Source organism: Pseudophryne corroboree, unplaced genomic scaffold (assembly GCF_028390025.1).
Source record: "Pseudophryne corroboree isolate aPseCor3 unplaced genomic scaffold, aPseCor3.hap2 scaffold_2521, whole genome shotgun sequence".
NCBI lineage: Eukaryota > Metazoa > Chordata > Amphibia > Anura > Myobatrachidae > Pseudophryne > Pseudophryne corroboree.
Genome location: NW_026969180.1, coordinates 29,589 through 51,113, shown reverse-complemented (window position 1 = coordinate 51,113; position 21,525 = coordinate 29,589). Strand labels below are relative to the sequence as shown.

The window sequence follows — 21,525 nt, the reverse complement described above, 5'->3', positions numbered from 1 at the left end:
GACACACACATACACACAGCGGCTGTCACACACACACACACACACACACACACACACACACACACAGCGGCCTGACACACACATATATATGCCAGAGATGAGATGGGAGAAGGAAGGGAGAATTAGGCCAGAGAGACAGGGGGGGAAATAGGGTGAACAGAGACAAGAGGAGAAGGAAAAGGGGAAGCAATTAAGCTAGAGAGACACGAGGGGTGATTATTACAGAGAGAGATGGGGGGGCAGATTAGGCCAGAGAGAGATGGAAGGGGGGGTTAGACCAGAGAAGGAGGGAAGGAGTTACGCCAAAGAAAGATGGGAGGAGGAGGAGGAGGAGGAGGAGGAGGAAGTGAGGGACAAAGCCAGAGAGACCATAGGATAAAGAGGGAATTTGGCCAGAGAGAGACGAGAGTAGGAGGGGGGGCGGGATTAGGCAACAGAGAGAGACACACACGAGAGGGGGGATTAAACCAGATAGAGACGGGAGAAGAGGACGGAGGGATTAGGCCAGAAAGATGGGAGGAGGGGGGATTAGACCAGAGAGAGATGGGAGGAGGGGGGATTAGGACAGAGAGATGGGAAGGGGGGGGGGGGGAATTAAACCAGAGAGATGGGAGGAGGGGGGATTAGGCCAGAGAGAGATGGGAGGAAAGGGGATTAGGCCAGAGAGGGACGGAGGTGAGGTGGTTAGGCCAGAGAGAGATGGGAGGAGGGGTGGTTAGGCCAGAGAGATGGGAGGAGGGGGGATTAGGCCAGAGAGAGAAGGGAGGAGGGGGGATTAGGCCAGAGAGGGACGGAGGTGGGGTGGTTAGGCCAGAGAGAGATGGGAGGAGGGGGGATTAGGCCAGAGAGAGATGGGAGGAAAGGGGATTAGGCCAGAGAGGGATGGAGGAGGGGTGGTTAGGCCAGAGAGAGATGGGAGGAGGGGGGATTAGGCCAGAGAGAGATGGGAGGAGGGGTGGTTAGGCCAGAGAGATGGGAGGAGGGGGGATTAGGCCAGAGAGAGATGGGAGGAGGGGGGATTAGGCCAGAGAGAGATGGGAGGAGGGGGGATCAGGCCAGAGAGATGGGAAGGGGTGGGGTATTAAACCAGAGAGATGGGAAGGGGGGGGGATTAAGCCAGAGAGATGGGAGGAGGGGGGATTAGGCCAGAGAGAGATGGGAGGAAAGGGGATTAGGCCAGAGAGGGACGGAGGAGGGGTGGTTAGGCCAGAGAGAGATGGGAGGAGGGGTGGTTAGGCCAGAGAGATGGGAGGAGGGGTGATTAGGCCAGAGAGATGGGAGGAGGGGGGATTAGGCCAGAGAGAGATGGGAGGAGGGGGGATTAGGCCAGAGAGAGATGGGAGGAGGGGGGATTAGACCAGAGAGAGATGGGAGGAGGGGGGATTAGGCCAGAGAGAGATGGGAGGAGGGGGGATTAGGCCAGATAGAGATGGGAGGAGGGGGGATTAAACCAGAGAGAGATGGGAGGAGGGGGGATTAGGCCAGAGAGATGGAAAGAGGGGGGAGGGGGATTAAGCCAGAGAGATGGGAGTTGGGGGGGGATTAGGCCAGAGAGAGATGGGAAGAGGGGGGGGATTAAGGCAGAGAGATGGGAGGAGGGGGGATTAGGCCAGAGAGAGAGATGGGAGGAGGGGGGATTAGGCCAGAGAGATGGGAAGAGGGGGGGGGGGATTAAGACAGAGAGATGGGAGGAGGGGGGGGATTAGGCCAGAGAGGGATGGAGGAGGGGTGGTTAGGCCAGAGAGAGATGGGAGGAAGGGTGGTTAGGCCAGAGAGAGATGGGAGGAGGGGTGGTTAGGCCAGAGAGATGGGAGGAGGGGGGATTAGGTCAGAGAGAGATGGGAGGAGGGGGGGGGATTAGGCCAGAGAGGGACGGAGGAGGGGTGGTTAGGCCAGAGAGAGATGGGAGGAGGGGTGGTTAGGCCAGAGAGAGATGGGAGGAGGGGTGGTTAGGCCAGAGAGAGATGGGAGGAGGGGTGGTTAGGCCAGAGAGATGGGAGGAGGGGGGATTAGGCCAGAGAGAGATGGGAAGATGGGGGGGGGATTAAGCCAGAGAGATGGGAGGAGGGGGGATTAGGCCAGAGAGAGATGGGAGGAGGGGGGATTAGGCCAGAGAGATGGAAAAAAGGGGGGGATTAAGCCAGAGAGATGGGAGGAGGGGGGGATTAGGCCAGAGAGAGATGGGAGGAAAGGGGATTAGGCCAGAGAGAGAAGGGAGGAAAGGGGATTAGGCCAGAGAGGGACGGAGGAGGGGTGGTTAGGCCAGAGAGAGATGGGAGGAAGGGTGGTTAGGCCAGAGAGATGGGAGGAGGGGGGATTAGGCCAGAGAGATGGGAGGAGGGGGGATTAGGCCAGAGAGGGACGGAGGAGGGGTGGATAGACCAGAGAGATGGGAGGAGGGGGGATTAGGCCAGAGAGAGATGGGAGTAGGGGGGATTAGGCCAGAAAGAGATGGGAGGAGGGGGGATTAGGCCAGAGAGAGATGGGAGGAGGGGGGATTAGGCAAGAGAGATGGGAGGAGGGGTGGTTAGGCCAGAGAGGGACGGAGGAGGGGTGGTTAGACCAGAGAGAGATGGGAGTAGGGGGGGATTAGGCCAGAGAGGGACGGAGGAGGGGTGGTTAGACCAGAGAGATGGGAGGAGGGGGGGGGATTAGGCCAGAGAGAGATGGGAGGAAGGGTGGGCAGCAGCTGGGGAAGGGTAACAGAGCAGGGGCTGGCAGATCTCATCAGGAGGGGCAGGGGGAACTCTGGCACTGCTCTCTTTAAAATGGGTTCATATTTTACAGAATAAAAAAACCTGTAACTTTCTGAAAAACCTTATCCCCAAAAAGCCCTAAACTAGAAAATGAGCTACCTAACAAATCATACCCCAAGTCTTACTTCATCCTCCACCCTGAGTTATGACTTCCCATAAACCCCTCATAGACTGCAGCAGGAAACTCAGTTACAACCAAACAGGACGTGGGAGAAAAACGCTGTCATTTTAATCTTTACATTACTCCCAATTATTAATTGTTCATTGTTTTGCGCTGAAATCTGGCACGCAGTGCGCACTGGTTCTACGTGTCCATGACAAATTTCAGCTCAGTGTGTTCAATAACTTTTGTAGTGCAGCCCCTCAAACACCATGCCCCCCTATCAGGAATTCCCTACGGAGGAATTCCGTTTACTCAACCGTGCAAATTATAATCTACGTCTGTCAGGTAGGTGGTGCGGCAGGTAAGTCCATCTGCCCCTGAGGAGGTGACATCCAGCTACTTACAGGAGCATAAGTGAAATGATACCTTCACCCACCCAACCTAAAAACATATATACCTACACATTTTATACATTTCATTGAAGACAGCAAAAACTAGTGTCTATTGTGAACACCAATGTGTAGACGGCTTTTACTTTATTTTCTTACTAATAAAATAGCTTTATTTTTACTCATTTTAGGTAGATTTTATTTGTGGCGTTAGGAGTAAGCTCACCAGTGTACCCAGTAGGTGTGTGAAGGCAGCCCATGGTGGCTCCTGGGTAGGTACAGGAGTTGTGGACTGACTAGGAGATGTATGACATGTAGTACACAGACCATCATACAATACTTCCCCCTCTGGTAAATCCTTGGCATATACTCTGCATGCTGCAGGAGAGTCCACAGCAAGTGCGGTCCTAGACCGGAGGTATATATCAGAATACTCGTACAATATATTCTGTAATAGGTACACTCAACTAACGCTCTCTGTATAAAGACATGCAGAATACACTAGTGTTTGTAAAGTCACAGCGCTGTATACAGGCGGCTTTACAAGGGAGACTTTGCCGTGCAGTCCTAGAGACTAGACGCAGCTATGCTTATAAGATGGCGCCCAGCGTCTCCGTCAGGGAGTGAGGGAGAGTGTGAGGCAGCTCCAGGGCATGACAATGTGCAGTAGATGTCACCCTGGGCTGGGGGAGGGGCTACAGGTCAAGCGCCGTCTCTCCTAAGCTGGTCTTCCAACCCAGGTACTAGCGAGCCTTACTAAATGGGGCGTTAGTACACCCGACCTGTACTCTGATTCCCTGGGGTCTAATGGCGTCCGTGCTCGGTGGCAGTGTCCATGCCAGAGCCGCGACTCGTCTCCCTAGGTCGCGGATGGAACGTGATTTAATGGCGGGTCCCGCTTGGGGGACCCTCTTACCTCCTTCCCGTAGCAGCCACATGATCCAGGAGAGCAATCTGCGACTGTGCCTAAGCCAGGACGACTCCACCGCATGTACCCGGGAACTGAGCCGAGGGAGTATGCGACGCCGCTTGGGAGGTGATGGAGCTGCAGCGCTGGTGTTACCCTGACATACAGCGCTGACAGCCCAGAAATGAAGAAATTTTATGTCAGAAAAACCTTTTTCAGGGCTGCGCAGTGCAGCCCTCCTATCAGGTGACCTGTTGCTGCAGACACCAACTGAAACTGAGCGCACAGTGCCTGGAGGCGGGGTTACAGAGGAGGCCCCAATGCATCCTGGGACAGCCTAAAGCTTTAGCCTGTTGGTGCCTCTGGATCATCATCTATGCCCGATGTTTCCCTGTGGAAACCAATGTACCCTGCTGCAGAAATAATAGTCCTTAAACACTTTTTTCGCTTTCTTTAGGAATATATTTCTTGCTGACTTATTCGGCGCATCAGTCATTGATTTCCAGACATTGAGATATAAGGAGTCATTGAGCCAAGGTTCCCACTTAAAGCTAAACTCCCAGGCAGGGCAAGAGCCCCAGGGTCTACTACACAAGCAGGGCCAGTTTTAGCCCTACTTGCGCCCCAGGCGGGAAATAGGGGCGTGGCTTCATACAGGGAGTGTGTACAGTAGAGTAGCGCCGCTGAAATGCTGAGTGGTGCGCGATGACATCATCGCGCACCTCACAGCAAAGGTCCTCTCCACTAAGGGAAACTAGACGCTTAGCGTCTAGTTCCCTTCACAAGGGGACACAGCAGGCAGCAGGGGGCACAGCAGTAGCGGATCTTGCCATGGTGCTGCACCCTCCGGAAGGCGGCGCCCCGGGCAAAAGTCCTGCTTGCCCGTGGCAAGATCCGCTTCTGTACACAAGGTCCTTTGCCTGGGGAACCACAGTGGGAGACTGGGGGCTGTGTGAAGCAGAAGGTAGTGTAACTGCGCAAACCAATTACTGCGATTGTAGGTCTTCATTGGTTCCCCAGACAGAATCTTCTCCATGTCGTTCAAAGGTCTGGATTACACATATATACGTGGTTAGAGTTACGCAGCGTGGAGGGGGGATTAAGGCAAGGCACCCCACTCCGAGGGTTAGGCTATGGGAAGGGGGGCGGTTAGTGTTAGACAGCGAGGGTTAGGCTATGGGGTGGGATGGTTAGGTTTAGGCTGCGGGAAGGGGGGAGGTTAGGTTTAGACTGGGGGAAGGGGGGAGGTTAGGGTTAGACAGCGAGGGTTAGGCTATGGGGTGGGATGGTTAGGTTTAGGCTGGGGGAAGGGGGGAGGTTAGGGTTAGACAGCGAGGGTTAGGTGGGTGGGGAGAATGTAGAACACCCTTAACTCACCCCTGTTGCTCTTTCTATGTTCAGTATCCCAGCGTCGGTATTTCTAGCGCCGGGATACCACACGGCGGTATATCATACTGATCCCCCTGGGTAGGCGTCACTAAAGGGAAAGTATCTATTCAAAGTAATTTGTCATTGCACCAGGTACAGAAGTGGCACTGTGCAGCTGTCACACAGGGGGTAATACTGAGGATAGCACCCGGCACAGAATTGGCACTGTGCTGCTGTCACACAGGGGGTAATACTGAGGATAGCACCAGGTACAGAAGTGGCACTGTGCTGCTGTCACACAGGGGGTAATACTGAGGATAGCACCAGGTACAGAAGTGGCACTGTGCAGCTGTCACACTGGGGGTAATACTGAGGATAGCATCCGGTACAGAAGTGGCACTGTGCAGCTGTCACACAGGGGGTAATACTGAGGATAGCACAAGGTACAGAAGTGGCACTGTGCAGCTGTCACACAGGGGGTAATACTGAGGATAGCACCAGGCACAGAAGTGGCACTGTGCAGCTGTCACACAGGGGGTAATACTGAGGATAGCACCCGGCACAGAAGTGGCACTGTGCACCTGTCACACAGGGGGTAATACTGAGGATAGCACCCGGCACAGAAGTGGCACTGTGCTGCTGTCACACAGGGGGTAATACTGAGGATAGCACCAGGTACAGAAGTGGCACTGTGCAGCTGTCACACTGGGGGTAATACTGAGGATAGCATCCGGTACAGAAGTGGCACTGTGCAGCTGTCACACAGGGGGTAATACTGAGGATAGCACAAGGTACAGAAGTGGCACTGTGCAGCTGTCACACAGGGGGTAATACTGAGGATAGCACCAGGCACAGAAGTGGCACTGTGCAGCTGTCACACAGGGGGTAATACTGAGGATAGCACCCGGCACAGAAGTGGCACTGTGCACCTGTCACACAGGGGGTAATACTGAGGATAGCACCCGGCACAGAAGTGGCACTGTGCTGCTGCCACACAGGGGGTAATACTGAGGATAGCACCAGGCACAGAAGTGGCACTGTGCAGCTATTACAAAGGGGATAATACTGAGGATAGCACCAGGCACAGAAGTGGCACTGTGCAGCTGTCACACAGGGGATAATACTGAGGATAGCACCCGGCACAGAAGTGGCACTGTGCTGCTGTCACACAGGGGGTAATACTGAGGATAGCACCAGGTACAGAAGTGGCACTGTGCAGCTGTCACACAGGGGGTAATACTGAGGATAGCACCAGGTACAGAAGTGGCACTGTGCTGCTGTCACACAGGGGGTAATACTGAGGATAGCACCAGGTACAGAAGTGGCACTGTGCTGCTTTCACACAGGGAGTAATACTGAGGTAAGCACCAGGTAGAGAAGTGGCACTGTGCAGCTGTCACACAGGGGGTAATACTGAGGATTGCACCAGGTACAGAAGTGGCACTGTGCTGCTGTCACACAGGGAGTAATACTGAGGTAAGCACCAGGTAGAGAAGTGGCACTGTGCAGCTGTCACAAAGGGGGTAATACTGAGGATTGCACCAGGTACAGAAGTGGCACTGTGCAGCTGTCACACACGGGATAATACTGAGGATTGCACCCGGTACAGAAGTGGCACTGTGCAGCTGTCACACAGGGGATAATACTGAGGATTGCACCCGGTACAGAAGTGGCACTGTGCAGCTGTCACACTGGGGGTAATACTGAGGATAGCATCCGGTACAGAAGTGGCACTGTGCAGCTGTCACACAGGGGGTAATACTGAGGATAGCACAAGGTACAGAAGTGGCACTGTGCAGCTGTCACACAGGGGGTAATACTGAGGATAGCACCAGGCACAGAAGTGGCACTGTGCAGCTGTCACACAGGGGGTAATACTGAGGATAGCACCCGGCACAGAAGTGGCACTGTGCACCTGTCACACAGGGGGTAATACTGAGGATAGCACCCGGCACAGAAGTGGCACTGTGCTGCTGCCACACAGGGGGTAATACTGAGGATAGCACCAGGCACAGAAGTGGCACTGTGCAGCTATTACAAAGGGGATAATACTGAGGATAGCACCAGGCACAGAAGTGGCACTGTGCAGCTGTCACACAGGGGATAATACTGAGGATAGCACCCGGCACAGAAGTGGCACTGTGCTGCTGTCACACAGGGGGTAATACTGAGGATAGCACCAGGTACAGAAGTGGCACTGTGCAGCTGTCACACTGGGGGTAATACTGAGGATAGCATCCGGTACAGAAGTGGCACTGTGCAGCTGTCACACAGGGGGTAATACTGAGGATAGCACAAGGTACAGAAGTGGCACTGTGCAGCTGTCACACAGGGGGTAATACTGAGGATAGCACCCGGCACAGAAGTGGCACTGTGCAGCTGTCACACAGGGGGTAATACTGAGGATAGCACCCGGCACAGAAGTGGCACTGTGCACCTGTCACACAGGGGGTAATACTGAGGATAGCACCCGGCACAGAAGTGGCACTGTGCTGCTGTCACACAGGGGGTAATACTGAGGATAGCACCAGGTACAGAAGTGGCACTGTGCAGCTGTCACACTGGGGGTAATACTGAGGATAGCATCCGGTACAGAAGTGGCACTGTGCAGCTGTCACACAGGGGGTAATACTGAGGATAGCACAAGGTACAGAAGTGGCACTGTGCAGCTGTCACACAGGGGGTAATACTGAGGATAGCACCAGGCACAGAAGTGGCACTGTGCAGCTGTCACACAGGGGGTAATACTGAGGATAGCACCCGGCACAGAAGTGGCACTGTGCACCTGTCACACAGGGGGTAATACTGAGGATAGCACCCGGCACAGAAGTGGCACTGTGCTGCTGCCACACAGGGGGTAATACTGAGGATAGCACCAGGCACAGAAGTGGCACTGTGCAGCTATTACAAAGGGGATAATACTGAGGATAGCACCAGGCACAGAAGTGGCACTGTGCAGCTGTCACACAGGGGATAATACTGAGGATAGCACCCGGCACAGAAGTGGCACTGTGCTGCTGTCACACAGGGGGTAATACTGAGGATAGCACCAGGTACAGAAGTGGCACTGTGCAGCTGTCACACAGGGGGTAATACTGAGGATAGCACCAGGTACAGAAGTGGCACTGTGCTGCTGTCACACAGGGGGTAATACTGAGGATAGCACCAGGTACAGAAGTGACACTGTGCTGCTATCACACAGGGGGTAATTCTGAGGATAGCACCAGGTACAGAAGTGGCACTGTGCTGCTGTCACACAGGGAGTAATACTGAGGTAAGCACCAGGTAGAGAAGTGGCACTGTGCAGCTGTCACACAGGGGGTAATACTGAGGATTGCACCAGGTACAGAAGTGGCACTGTGCTGCTGTCACACAGGGAGTAATACTGAGGTAAGCACCAGGTAGAGAAGTGGCACTGTGCAGCTGTCACACAGGGGGTAATACTGAGGATTGCACCAGGTACAGAAGTGGCACTGTGCAGCTGTCACACACGGGATAATACTGAGGATTGCACCCGGTACAGAAGTGGCACTGTGCAGCTGTCACACAGGGGATAATACTGAGGATTGCACCCGGTACAGAAGTGGCACTGTGCAGCTGTCACACAGGGGGTAATACTGAGGATTGCACCCGGTACAGAAGTGGTACTGTGCAGCTGTCACACAGGGGATAATACTGAGGATAGCACCAGGTACAGAAGTGGCACTGTGCAGCTGTCACACAGGAGGTAATACTGAGGATTGCACCAGGTACAGAAGTGGCACTGTGCAGCTGTCACACAGGGGATAATACTGAGGATTGCACCAGGTACAGAAGTGGCACTGTGCAGCTGTCACACAGGGGATAATACTGAGGATTGCACCCGGTACAGAAGTGGCACTGTGCAGCTGTCACACAGGGGGTAATACTGAGGATAGCACCTGACACAGAAGTGGCACTGTGCAGCTGTCACACAGGGCATAATACTGAGGCTAGCACCAGGTACAGAAGTGGCACTGTGCAGCTGTCACACAGGGGATAATACTGAGGATAGCACCAGGTACAGAAGTGGCACTGTGCAGCTGTCACACAGGGGGTAATACTGAGGATAGCACCTGATACAGAAGTGGCACTGTGCAGCTGTCACACAGGGGATAATACTGAGGATAGCACCAGGTACAGAAGTGGCACTGTGCAGCTGTCACACAGGGGATAATACTGAGGATAGCACCAGGTACAGAAGTGGCACTGTGCAGCTGTCACACAGGGGGTAATACTGAGGATAGCACCAGGTACAGAAGTGGCACTGTGCAGCTGTCACACAGGGGGTAATACTGAGGATAGCACCTGATACAGAAGTGGCACTGTGCTGCTGTCACACAGGGGGTAATACTGAGGATAGCACCAGGTACAGAAGTGGCACTGTGCTGCTGTCACACACGGGGTAATACTGAGGATTGCATCCAGTACAGAAGTGGCACTGTGCAGCTGTCACACAGGGGGTAATACTGAGGATTGCAGTGATCGCGCCGAGCAGAAAAATAGGTGGGTCCCGGGGACCCCTCACTAGAAAAAAATAAAACGGGTCCTACTTTACTGTTTCTGAGTCCCATCACAATTTATGCTTTTTGAGCACCCCACATGCCCAACACATACAACATGGCAAATCACATTCATATTTTCAGCACTGATAATGCTCGGGCAGCACGGATGGTGCAGTGGTTAGCATTACTGCCTCACAGCACTGAGGTCATGGGTTCCATTCCCACCATAGCCCTAGCTGTGTGGAGTTTGTATATTCTCCCCGTACATGCGTGGGTTTTCTCCGGGTGCTCCGGTCTCCTCCCACAATCCCCAAAAATATACTGGTAGGTTAATGAGCTTCTGACAGAATGAACCCTAGTAACTAAAAAACAAGATTTTAAACCTACCGGTAAATCTTTTTCTCCTAGTCCGTAGAGGATGCTGGGGACTCCGTAAGGACCATGGGGTATAGACGGGCTCCGCAAGAGACATGGGCACTAAGACTTTAGATGGGTGTGAACTGGCTCCTCCCTCTATGCCCCTCCTCCAGACCTCAGTTATATAACCGTGCCCAGAGGAGACTGACAGTACGAGGAAAGGATTTTTGTTAATGTAAGGGCAAGATACACACCAGCGCACACCATCCACACCGTACAACATGGTATATACTAAACCAGTTAACAGTATGAACAAAACCGCATCAACCAGAGACTGATCTCAACTGTAACATAACCCTTATGTAAGCAACAACTATATACAAGCCTTGCAGAAATAGTCCGCACTGGGACGGGCGCCCAGCATCCTCTACGGACTAGGAGAAAAAGATTTACCGGTAGGTTTAAAATCTTATTTTCTCTTACGTCCTAGAGGATGCTGGGGACTCCGTAAGGACCATGGGGATTATACCAAAGCTCCAGACCGGGCGGGAGAGTGCGGATGACTCTGCAGAACCGATTGAGCAAACATGAGGTCCTCCTTAGCCAGGGTATCAAACTTGTAGAATTTTGTAAAAAAGTGTTTGAACCCGACCAAGTAGCTGCTTGGCAAAGCTGTAATGCCGAGACGCCTCGGGCAGCCGCCCAAGAAGAGCCCACCTTCCTAGTGGAATGGGCCTTTACCGAATTTGGTAACGGCAATCCAGCCGTAGAATGAGCCTGCTGAATCATGTTACAGATCCAGCGAGCAATAGTCTGCTTTGAAGCAGAAGCGCCAACCTTGTTGGCTGCATACAGGACACACAGTGCCTCTGTTTTCCTAACCCGAGCCGTCCTGGCTACATAAATTTTTAAGGGCCTGGCTACATCCAGGGACTTGGAATCCTCCCAGTCACCCGTAGCCACAGGCACCACAATAGGTTCGTTCATATGAAACGACGAAACCACCTTAGGCAGAAATTGAGGACGAGTTCTTAACTCTGCTCAATACACATGAAAAATCAGATAGGGGCTCTTGTGAGACAAAGCCGCCAATTCGGACCCCCGCCTCGCAGATGCCAAGGCCAACAACATGACCACCTTCCAAGTGAGAAATTTTTGTTCAACTGTTTGAAGAGGTTCAAACTAGTGCGATTTAAGGAACTGTAGCACCACGTTAAGGTCCCACGGTAACACAAAAGGAGGTTGGATGTGCAGCACTTCCTTTACAAAAGTCTGGACTTCTGGGAGAGAAGCCAATTCCTTCTGAAAGAATAGAGATAAGGCCGAAATCTGCACCTTAATGGAGCCTAACTTTAGGCCCATATCCACTCCTGTCTGTAGAAAACGTCCCAGCTGAAAATCTTCTGTAGGAGCATTCTTGGCTTCACACCAAGACACATATTCCCTCCAGATACGGTGATAATGCTTCGCCGTTACCCACTGCCTAGCTTTGATTAGAGTAGGGATGACTTCCCCCGGAAATACCCTTCCTAGCTAGGATTTGGTATTCAACCGCCATGCCGTCAAACGTAACCGCGGTAAGTCTTGGAACACACAGGGCCCCTGTTGTAACAGGTCCTCCCTAAGAGGAAGAGTCCACGGATCTTCTGTGATCATTTCCTGAAGATCTGAATACCAGGCCCTTCGATGCCAATCTGAAACAACGAGTATTGTCTGCACTCTTGTTCGTCTTATGATTCTCAGTATTTTTGAGATAAGCGGAAGTGGAGGGAACACATAGACCGACTGAAACACCCACTGTGTAACCAGGGCATCCACCGCCACTGCCTGAGGGTCCCTTGACCTGGAACAATACGTCCGAAGCTTTCTGTTGAGGCGTGACGCCATCATGTCTATTTGAGGAAGTCCCCAACGACCTGTTACTTCTGCAAAGACCTCTTGATGAAGTCCCCACTTCCCTGGATGGAGATCGTGTCTGCTGAGGAAGTCCGCTTCCCAGTTGTCTACTCCTGGAATGAAGACCGCTGACATGATTTTCCGCCCAGCGAAGAATCCTGGTGGCTTCTGCCATTGCTGCTATGCTCCCTGTCCCGCCCTGGTGGTTTACATGCGCCACGGCTGTGACGTTGTCTGATTGGATCAGAACGGGTAGGTTGCGAAGAAGGCTCTCCGCCTGTTGCAGGCCGTTGTATATGGCTCTCAATTCCAGCACATTGATGTGTAGACAAGCCTCCTGGCTTGACCATATTCCCTGAAAATTTCTACCTTGTGTGACTGCTCCTCCCCATCCTCGGAGGCTCGCGTCTGTGGTCACAAGAACCCAATCTTGAATGCCGAACCTGCGACCCTCTAGAAGGTGAGCACTCTGGAGCCACCACAGGATAGAGACCCTGGCCCTGGGGGACAGGCTTATCCTCCGATGCATCTGTAGATAGGACCCTGACCACTTGTCCAGAAGGTCCCACTGAAAATTTCTTGCATGGAACCTGCCGAACGGAATGGCCTCGTAGGCCGCCACCATCTTTCCCAAAACTCGACGGCATTGATGAACTGACACTCTTTTTGGTTTCAGCAGGTCCTTGACCATGCTCTGGAGTTCCTGGACTTTTTCCATTGGGAGAAAAACCCTCTTTTTTTCCCGGTGTCCAGAACCATGCCCAAAAATGACAGTCGAGTTGTCGGAACCAACTGCGACTTTGGTAGATTTAGAATCCAGACGTGTTGTTGTAGTACTCTCAGGGAGAGAGACACGCTTTTTAGCAACTGATCTCTTGATCTTGCCTTTATCAGGAGATCGTCCAAGTATGGGATAATCGTGACCCCCTGCTTGCGCAGGAGCACCATCATTTCCGCCATTACCTTGGTGAAAATTCTCGGGGCCGTGGAAAGCCCAAACGGCAAAGTCTGAAACTGGTAATGACAATCCTGTACAGCGAATCTCAGGTACGCCTGATGAGGATATATGGGGACATGAAGGTATACATCCTTTATGTCTAGTGACACCATAAAATCCCCCCCTTCCAGGCTGGAGATCACTGCCCGGAGAGATTCCATCTTGAATTTTTCAAATATAGGTTTAGGGATTTTAGATTCAGAATTGGTCTGACCGAGCCATCCAGCTTCGGGACCACAAATAGGGTTGAATAAAACCCTTTCCCCTGTTGTCCTAGGGGAACCTTGATAATCTCCTGCTGTTGACACAGCTTTTGTATGGCAGCTGAAACTATTTCCCTCTCTGGGGGAGAAGCTGGCAAGGCCGATTTGAAAAATCGATGTGGAGGCACATCTTCGAACTTTTGTAGCCTTGGGATACCATTTCGACCACCCAAGGGTCCAAATCCGACTGAACCCAGACTTGGCTGAAGAGACGAAGACGTGCTCCCACGGGTGCGGACTCCCGAAGCGGAGTCCCAGCGTCATGCGGTGGATTTTGTAGAGGCCGGGGAGGATTTTTGTTCCTGGGAACTAGCTATAGCTGGTGTTCTTTTCCATCTACCTTTACCTCTGGCGAGGAAGGAAGAGCCCCGCCCCTTTCTGAACTTATGCGACCGAAAGGACTGCATCTGGTACTGAGGTGTTTTCTTTTGCTGTGGGGGAACATAAGGCAAAAAAGAAGACTTACCCGCGGTAGCTGTGGAAACCAGGTCCGCGAGCCCCTCCCCAAATAAAACTTCACCTTTGTAAGGCAAAGCCTCCATATGTCTCTTTGAATCAGCATCCCCTGTCCATTGACGGGTCCAAAGGGACCTTCTAGCAGAAACTGCCATGGCATTGGCTCTTGAACCCAACAGCCCAATATCTCTCGCAGCCTCTCTCATATCTAACGCTGCATCCTTAATGTGACCCAAGGTCAACAAAATACTATCTTTATCTAAGGTGTCAATGTCAGATGACAAGTTATCTGCCCACGCTGCAATTGTGCTACCCACCCATGCCAACGCTACTGCAGGTCTGAGGAGGGCACCTGTATGTGTATAAATTGATTTTAAGGTAGTTTCCTGTCTGCGATCCGCAGGATCCCTTAGGGCCGCCGCGTCCGGGGACGGTAGCGCAACCTTTTTGGACAAGCGCGTCAAAGCCTTGTCCACCGTGGGCGCGGATTCCCACCGTAACCTGTCCTTTGAGGGGAAAGGATACGCCATAATAATTCTCTTGGGAACTTGCAATCTCTTGTCTGGAGTTTCCCAAGCCTTTTCAAATAAAGCGTTGAGCTCATGAGATGGGGGAAACGTTACCTCAGGTTTCTTTTCCTTAAACATGCAGACACTCGTGTCCGAGACAGAGGGGTCCTCTGTGATATGCAAAACATCTTTTATTGTAATAATCATATATGGAATACTCTTGGCCACTCGGGTGCAACTTCGCATCATCATAGTCGATACTGGATTCAGAATCCGTGTCGGTATCAGTGTCTGCTATCTGGGAGAAGGGGCGTTTATGGGACCCTGAAGGGTCTTGTGACACAGCCAAAGCCATGGATTGACTCCCTGCTTTATCCTTGGACTCTGCTTTGTCCAATCTATTATGTAATAAAGTTACATTAGCATTTAAAACATTCCACATGTCCAACCAATCAGGTGTCGGCTATACCGACGGAGACACCACCACCATCTGCTCTGCATCCTCCCTAGACGAGCCATCCGCTTCAGACATGTCGACACACGTACTGACACCCCCACACACACTGGGATATATGAATATGGGGACAGACCCACAATAAAGCCCTTTGGAAAGACAGAGACAGAGAGACAGAGAGAGAGAGAGAGAGAGAGAGAGAGAGAGTATGCCAGCACACATCCAGCGCCACTAGATACTGAAACAAAGTCCCAGCCTGTAAAGCGCTATATCTACACAATTTAGCACCAAATAAATGTGCCCCCCCCCCCTCGTTTTTGCCCCCTGTTACTTGTTCAGCAGGGGAGAGTCCGGGAGCAGCTTCTCTGCAACTTACTGTGGAGAAAAGAGCGCTGATTAGTGCTGGAGGATCAAGCTCCGCCCCCTCGACGGCGGGCTTCGGTCCCGCTCTCTCTTTAAACTGGCAGGGGATTTACTATATACTGCCTCTGCAGTATCTATATAACTGTGCCAGACTTATTTGAGGTGAAAATTGCTGCCCAGGGCACCCCCCCCCCCCTTACGCCCTGCACCCTTGCTGTGCCTGTGTGTGTTGTGGGAGCAATTGTTGTACTCCCACTCCAGAGAAGGCAGACAAGTTTAGCGCGCAGCGCGACCGCTGCGCGTTACCTCATGAAGATCCGAAGTCTTCTGCCGTCTGTGAAGTCTTCTTTCTTCCTATACTCACCCGGCTTCTATCTTCCGGCTCTGTGAGGAAGACAGCGGCGCGGCTCCTGGACGACCAGCAAGGGGAGACCTGCGTTCCGACTCCCTCTGGAGCCAATGGTGTCCAGTAGCCTAAGAAGCAGAGCCTTACATTTAATTAGGTCTGCTTCTCTCTCCTCAGTCTCACGATGCAGGGAGCCTGTTGCCAGCAGTGATCCCAGAAAATAAAAAACCTAACAAAAGTCTTTACAGAGAAACTCAGTAGAGCTCTCCTGCAGTGCATCCAGTCTCTTCTGGGCACAGGATCTAACTGAGGTCTGGAGGAGGGGCATAGAGGGAGGAGCCAGTTCACACCCATCAAAAGTCTTAGAGTGCCCATGTGTCCTGCGGAGCCCGTCTATACCCCATGGTCCTTACGGAGTCCCCAGCATCCTCTAGGACGTAAGAGAAGTGTGTATGCATATAAATGTGGTAGGGAATATAGATTGTAAGCTCCTCTGGGGTAGGGACTGGAAGTGAATGGCCAAATATTCTCTGTACAGCGCGGTGGAATATGTGTGCGCTATATAAATAACTGGTAATAGTAAATAATAGTAAATGCATTGCTTGGTCGCACATAGCGGAAATTCTGCTCATATAATACCCAACAAGCAATATGGCGGAAACCGCGCTCTGATATCCTGGAAAGGTTCCGCAGAGCTTTAAATCCTTTTCACATAACATAACTGTAAAATGCGTCAGGGCCTGACATGGTAACCACAACGACTACGCCACAAAGAGGATGTGACATCAACAATCAGTGACGCCTAATGCTACAGGCAAGTTTTATATAGCGCCATAAGATACAGGAGCAGGTCACATGGAATAATGGTGGTCGTCATACAGCAAGTCATGTGACGCTGACAGGCGCCAACATCTCCCGTCACCCACACAAAAGTCCTAGTCACAATGCACTTGTTTTGTGTAGGTTCTGACAATTCAGTACACACTTACCACAACATTCATACATCTCTGCACACACATTAATACAGCTAACCTGTATCTCTCTGCAGAACACCATGTGGCACGCTTTTTATTATTATTACTTATAAGTATTTGAATGACACCACGGACAGCATGCTTAAACAAGTCACCTTGATTGTGGAACCACAAGTCTCAGCCTGCCATGCTGGGACTACAAAAGTTGGTGTGCGACCCTCTGGTTTACAGTACACAAAAATGACTTTAAAATAAGTGAAATCTGCTTCTAAGTCTCACACCCAATGGCATGACCCCTTTATCAGAAAGGTATTACTCCTTCTACCTGGCAATGCCCTGTGTAGAGAAGCAGCAGCCGGTGCTGTGCCCAGTGCTGTGCCCAGCATTCCCCTTATGTGACTGCTGTCAGTGTGCAATGTAATGATGCTGGCAGTACAGTATATGTATACAGGTAGGTACTTAGGATGTCCATGTGCCCCCAGCCCTTCTCACCAGCTTGGGCGCTCGGTACAGGCCCGGCCCTAAGATGCGATGCTCCATTCCTGTACCCTGGCTCGGCCTCGGGATGTGGTGCTCCATGCTGCCCCTGCACGTCTCCGGACGCTGATCCGGCGCTTCTGTGTTTCCAGGAGACGGGTGCCTGCTGCTGGTCAGCAGTCTCTCGGAGGCATGAGCGGCACGCTGGCGGGCATGTAGGAGGGAAGTCTCAGGAGGCGCTGGCGGTGACTGGCTAGGGAGACGGGCAGTGCACCGAGGAATGAGCGGTTTCCTGAAGGACGCGCTGTGATTATTGGCCGAGGCGCACACAGGACTCTGAATCACAGTGCACATGGTTTTGCCCATTTGCTAACAATTTTGCTGCTGTGATCAGGTCTGAATTAGGCCCAATGTACCATACATATATTAATCTATAGATTGTAAGACCCCCCACATACATTAACGACGGACTGATGCTATTTCCGGTCTGTTATTGCAGTCTAGTTTTATTACTGTTTGTTCCTATTGTGAAGAGCAACATAATATGGTCCTGCTGTATAATTAACTGATAATAATCATAATTATAATTTATTAATCTGTGTAAAAATCAGTCTGCAGGGCTTATTAGGTTCAATAACACCTTCCAATATTTAATATGATGTGTGCGGAAGTTTTTCCTTAGTATTTATTATCACCTGACTCTACCAGGGAAAAGGAAGTACAATAATGACCCCAAAAAGTCTTATCCTAGAGCACCAAGGGTGTCAGGGATTTTTGTTACATAACACCTGGTTATATTATAGGGACAGCAGGCAGTGACACTGGGCCTACAGCAGCTGATGTCACAATGCTGCTGATGTCACAAAGCTTTGTGATGTCACTGGCTGGTGGCTAAGAGGCTCACGAACCTCATTTCCATTAGTGTATCTTCACCTATTCTAGTGTGAAGCTGCATTTCTTTGCCCTTGGCAAAATTGTTTGTATTGTTTCGACAATATGAGTCTAAATAAAAGAAAGCGACCAAATAACAACGGGTCTGCTACAAAGGAGCAAGCTCCTAGCAAGAGGAAGAAGGAGGAGGATGGATGCGAGGAGAAAGGCGATGTTTTCAAAACCGTAACATCAGGAGACATTCAGGTGCGCGAGGAGAACCGGTCATCTGAGAAAGCATCAAAGACTCCTCAAAATAAGAGAAAAAGAGAGTCATCAGATGAGTCTCCAACTATGAGGAAGGTGAGAAAGACCAGCAGCGGCAAAACTGAGGACATGCTTAAGAGAGTGGCCACTAAAAGATCCTCAGACAGGACAGAGGACAGTGGACCGTGTAAGAAAAAGAAAGAGGAGGAACATCATGACAGTCCAGGCGAGGGACCCAGCGTGCCCATCATACCCCAGGCATCTGGACGGAGGGGCATAAAGAGAACTCGTATAAGTGAGGAAACTGGCGACAAAAAGAAGAGATCAGCAGATGCAAGTGGGATATCCGTAGCCAGTACCCCAGAGACATCAGCTGCGTCTCACCATCTGGCCAGTTTGACCTTCCACAGAATGCTTGGAGAAGGCGCCTTCGGGAAGGTGGTCCTAGCGTCCCATTCCATCAGCAAACAGCGTCTGGCCGTGAAAGTCATAGAAAAGAAGACAGTAGTGAACAGCATTAAGAAATACTTTATGTGTGTAGAGAAAGAGGTGATGAAAATAACTGGGGAGAGTGCACTCTTTCCGCACACATATGCTGCCTTCCACACACCGGGCCATGTATTCTTTGTAATGGAGTACCTGAGTGGTGGAGACCTCTGCCAATTAATACAGAGCAGAGGCCCATTTGATGTTCCTACCATCAGATTTTTTGCAGCAGAAATACTCTGTGGGCTGCAGTTCCTGCACACAAGAGGCATTGTCCACAGGGACATTAAGACAGAAAATATACTTCTGGATGCAGCTGGCCATGTGAAAATCGCAGATTTTGGCCTCTCTGTAATGAATGTCCATGGCGATAAGAAAATATCAGGACAAGCTGGGACTCCGTATTACATGGCTCCAGAGATTATCTGTAATGTCCCATATAACATCATGGTAGACCTCTTTTCATTCGGGGTAGTATTATTTGAAATGGCTACTGGAATATACCCCTTTTGTGCTGGCAATGATGCCACCAAGATTGCGCTGTCTATCATGCATGATGCTCCATGCTATCCGAGCAATCTCCATCCAGAGATTAGGGACCTCCTTGAAAGACTCTTATGCAAAGACCCAGAGGAGAGACTGAATCGCTGTAGTAACATCTCATGTCATCCATTCTTCAAGTCCATAAACTGGGAGAAACTAGAGGCCGGTAGGATAACTCCCCCATTTACAATGTATCCTACTCCAGTGACAATGGCTGAAGCTATACCGATGGATGACCTGCTCTCACCTACAGAATCTGCAATATCTGCAGAGGATGAGAGCCTGTTAACAGGATTCTCCTTTACCAGTGACATGTGGACAACAATGAACTGCGTAAGACGAACCAGCAGCCGCTGCATCATCCTCTAGGCAGTAGCATCACCAGCTGCCTCCTCCTCCCGGCACAAGCACCACCAGCTGCCTCCTCCTCCTGGCAGAAGCACCACCAGCTGCCTCCTCCTCCCGGCAGCAGCACCACCAGCTGCCGCCTGCTCCCGGTAGAAGCACCACCTGCTGCCTCCTCATCTTGGCAGTAGCAATACCAGCTGCCTTTTGCTCCCGGTAGAAGCACCACCTGCTGCCTAAATGCATATAGGCCAGGTGAGGGACTTGCAGAATATTGGGGTCCCTTGACGTGGGCTGCAAGCTTAAATATTTTGATCAAAACATGATAAAACCCCCTCTAATTTATTTGCTACATGCACACAGATTTCTCAGTATATTATTGTTAGAGCTGACAGCAAATGTCTTTCTGTTTTATATAAATATATGGAATTAATACTGCCACGCAGCTGGTACCGTGTACAATATGGGGAACACCAAGTGCGGGCATATTTCTTTTGATTTGAAAATATTTTGCCTATGTTTTGATCAAAATATGACAAAATCCCCAATGTTTTATTTGCTACATATACACAGGTTTACAGTATATTATTGTTAGAGCTGACATCAAATGTTTTCCTACCTCCTCCTAATGCCAGTAACACCACACACAGCACAGCAGCCTGGCACACACATGCACATATACACACACACACACACAGCGGCCTGACACACACATATATGCACAGTGACCTGGCACCCACACACACACAGCGGCCTGACACACACACACATATACGTACAGTTTCCTGGCACCCACACACGCACAGCGGCCTCACACACACACAGCAGCCTGACACACACACAGCAGCCTGACACACACATACACACAGTGGCTGACACACACACACACACACACACACACACACACACAGCGGCCTGACACACACATATATATGCCAGAGATGAGATGGGAGAAGGAAGGGAGAATTAGGCCAGAGAGACAGGGGGGGAAATAGGGTGAACAGAGACAAGAGGAGAAGGAAAAGGGGAAGCAATTAAGCTAGAGAGACACGAGGGGTGATTATTACAGAGAGAGATGGGGGGGCAGATTAGGCCAGAGAGAGATGGAAGGGGGGGTTAGACCAGAGAAGGAGGGGAGGAGTTACGCCAAAGAAAGATGGGAGGAGGAGGAGGAGGAGGAGGAGGAGGAGGAAGTGAGGGACAAAGCCAGAGAGACCATAGGATAAAGAGGGAATTTGGCCAGAGAGAGACGAGAGTAGGAGGGGGGGAGGGAATTAGGCAACAGAGAGAGACACACACGAGAGGGGGGATTAAACCAGATAGAGACGGGAGAAGAGGAAGGAGGGATTAGGCCAGAAAGATGGGAGGAGGGGGGATTAGACCAGAGAGAGATAGGAGGAGGGGGGATTAGGCCAGAGAGATGGAAAGGGGGGGGGAATTAAGCCAGAGAGATGGGAGGAGGGGGGATTAGGCCAGAGAGAGATGGGAGGAAAGGGGATTAGGCCAGAGAGGGACGGAGGTGAGGTGGTTAGGCCAGAGAGAGATGGGAGGAGGGGTGGTTAGGCCAGAGAGATGGGAGGAGGGAGGATTAGGCCAGAGAGAGAAGGGAGGAGGGGGGATTAGGCCAGAGAGGGACGGAGGTGGGGTGGTTAGGCCACAGAGAGATGGGAGGAGGGGGGATTAGGCCAGAGAGAGATGGGAGGAAAGGGGATTAGGCCAGAGAGGGACAGAGGAGGGGTGGTTAGGCCAGAGAGAGATGGGAGGAGGGGGGATTAGGCCAGAGAGAGATGGGAGGAGGGGTGGTTAGGCCAGAGAGATGGGAGGAGGGGGGATTAGGCCAGAGAGAGATGGGAGGAGGGGGGATTAGGCCAGAGAG

At 51.5% G+C, this 21,525-nt stretch overlaps 1 protein-coding gene across 1 annotated transcript; it reads left to right on the top strand.

Moving 5' to 3' along the window:
- The first annotated feature begins 18,057 nt into the window (after window positions 1–18,057).
- On the top strand, window positions 18,058–19,912 carry LOC135012104 (protein kinase C delta type-like). Its single transcript, XM_063952518.1, has one exon. It carries the CDS (start codon window positions 18,135–18,137, stop codon window positions 19,671–19,673), a length of 1,539 nt encoding a protein of 512 aa, XP_063808588.1. The 5' UTR covers window positions 18,058–18,134; the 3' UTR covers window positions 19,674–19,912.
- Window positions 19,913–21,525: the final 1,613 nt, after the last annotated feature.

Bases quoted from the DNA above. Each gene is read 5' to 3' on its own strand.
- LOC135012104 (XM_063952518.1), top strand. From the start codon at position 18,135: ATGAGTCTAAATAAAAGAAAGCGACCAAATAACAACGGGTCTGCTACA.